The sequence below is a fragment of the Nannobrachium achirus genome, assembly GCF_963921795.1.
Source record: "Nannobrachium achirus genome assembly, chromosome: 24".
Lineage (NCBI taxonomy): Eukaryota > Metazoa > Chordata > Actinopteri > Myctophiformes > Myctophidae > Nannobrachium > Nannobrachium achirus.
This window is the reverse complement of record NC_137831.1, coordinates 47,139,987-47,142,420: the sequence shown is the minus strand read 5'-3', so window position 1 is coordinate 47,142,420 and position 2,434 is coordinate 47,139,987. Positions and strand designations below refer to the sequence as shown.

The window sequence follows — 2,434 nt, the reverse complement described above, 5'->3', positions numbered from 1 at the left end:
TCCTAGGAGAGCTGTGGGAAGTTCAGAATCCATCATCTTGTGACATCATCATTTTCCCCAAAAATAAATGTTATCAATATTTTTGAAAAAAATATTTAGATTTTTAATATCGCGAGAACAATGGCTTCCACTTTAAAATTGCGACTTTTCAGGAATAGAAAGCCTGCAGTTTCTATAAACTGGATTGGTAATCGATGATGTCACTAGACTATGGGTTTCTGACCTGCCCATAGCCCTCCTCTGAGAAAAAAAAAAAAAAAAGAAAAGCTATTTTTGAGTGAGGACCAATTATATGAACATAGGTTGAAAAGTGGTGGAGTGCCCCTTTAATTATTTTAAACTTTAGCTATTGAAAAATAGCAGATAATACAAGCTCACAGCGCGGCACCGAGTGCCACGCCGTGAGCTTGTAGATCTGCTATTTTTGAAAAGACGTGAAAATGTGTACAAATCTTTGAATATGTGTATTTTTAAAGCGAAAAACAAACTAAAATTTTGCTTCTGGCGGTCCCTGGAACTAAATATTTTGAGATGGGTGTCCGTGGCCAAATAGGCCTACATATCATTTTTGGGGGTCCTTCAAGGTTTGAGCACCACTGACAAAAGACCTGCACACATTTTCACGATTTTTCAAAAATAGCAGATCTACATACTGTGTATCTGCTATTTTTCAATGGTTAAAGCACAAAATAATACATAATAATGCGTTCCCATTCATGCAGGGCCCCAAGTGAATCATTGTACCCAGGGACCCAGAATATGGTGTGACACCCCTGCCAGCGATGATAATGTGCTATTAACTCATTTCGAAGAAAAGGGTCCTTCTTTTGCACACTACAGAGGCCAGGGGGACAGGTGCGTCGGAGCAGTGAACTTGACAAGTATAGAAAATGTCTTCACTTACACGTTTCACCTTCAAACACGCACACACCACAGGGTCTTTCTACAAAACACTTGTGCTTATATTATAATAATATATTGACTTGAGTGATTAATCTGTTATCCGGAATAGAATACGCTTACATAATTTTCACGTCAGTTTCAGCTGAAAATATCTAGTCATGTGTTGGTCTTTTATTTTTGAATGCAGAATCCGTTTCCGCCGGTGAACGATGGAAGCTTATTTCCGCTGATCTGACGCAGGTCGCACGCTATGGTCGCACGCAGCTGCTGTCTTGTCACTGGGTTGTATTATGTCAATGAATTTACAATATCTTTACAGAATACAGATAGTGTGTATAACGTTGTCCAAAGAAAGTGTGTGTCTAAACATGCTTAGCTGGAAAAATATTTCAATATTCTTATTCAAAAAACAACACTTAAACCCAGCTGCTTCCTGGCGACGAACCATCCAGTCACAGCATGCGAGCCTTCCAGTCTATGGGATAGGTTGCCATATCCTCCTCCACTCCACACACATATTTGCATTTGTTATATTGAACTGAAACCACTTTTGCATGTTTGATCATTGTAAACATCGGATTGGATACGTTTATTGTGGCTATTGTAAACATACATAGGAGAAGCATCATGTTAAAAGTCATGTGCACATTGTTAATTAAATGACAACACGGTAATCCCTCCCCCCTCCCCTTTTTTTCATCTCCATGTGACTGTCCATCCATTGCCAAAACAAAAGGCCCAAAACTGGAAATAAATGCATAAATAGTCACTTCAGTCATAGCCTATTCTTTAGGCCATTATGCCTGTTGTCGAAGGCCCCGAATTGGAAATGCATGCGTGTTTATTCACTTTGAATAGTTATTATTTAGGTCCAAGTTGGACAGTGCAAACGAGGCCTAAAAACTAGAAACAATCAAACAAACACATGGTAGATTCATTTTGATTTTCATCTCCATGTTGTCCGATCAAGGCGTGAACTAAAGGAGCAGGATCGCGGAACACAAGTGTACAGACACCCGTTCATTCATTTATTCATCCATCTTCACAGAGTCCAGTGTGCTTCTAGCCTCCAGGAACTCCTCTCTCTCGGCCAGGTCCTGCTCGGTCTCCAGCAGCTGCAGCAGGTCGGCGTGGGCCGCGGCCAGGCGGCGGCGACAGTCGGGGACCATCATGCGACACTCCTGCAGCACCTCCACCTGCTTCTTGATCACATACTGCTGCTCCTCGTCTCCCTCCTCCGCTTTCAGACGCTCGATCTTGTCCTCCTGCTGCTTGGCCTCCTTGATGTAGCTCAGCTCCTCTTTGACCAGCCGCCGGACGACGCCCGTCTTGATCTTGATCTGCCGAATCCTGGGGTCCGCCATGGATGCTGCTGCTGATCGCTAATGTCACAAGACACGCGGTGACAACAATGCAGTTTTTAAAACTGGATAGATGGGCCTTCAACTAAATGACCAAACGCAGAATACGCACACAACGAATGCACAAAAGGAAGACGGAAGTGGGAAAAGGATATGACGTCATCGTTCTT

General features: G+C 42.6%; 1 protein-coding gene across 1 annotated transcript; it reads right to left on the bottom strand.

Annotated features, from left to right (window-relative positions):
• Positions 1-1,477: 1,477 nt before the first annotated feature.
• Positions 1,478-2,387, bottom strand: tbca (tubulin cofactor a). Its single transcript, XM_080754867.1, has one exon. It carries the CDS (start codon positions 2,265-2,267, stop codon positions 1,932-1,934), a length of 336 nt encoding a protein of 111 aa, XP_080610993.1. The 5' UTR covers positions 2,268-2,387; the 3' UTR covers positions 1,478-1,931.
• Between the last annotated feature and the right edge of the window lie 47 nt (positions 2,388-2,434).

What these genes read in the sequence shown, in the direction of transcription:
- tbca (XM_080754867.1), bottom strand. Translation starts at nt 2,267, where the DNA reads ATGGCGGACCCCAGGATTCGGCAGATCAAGATCAAGACGGGCGTCGTC.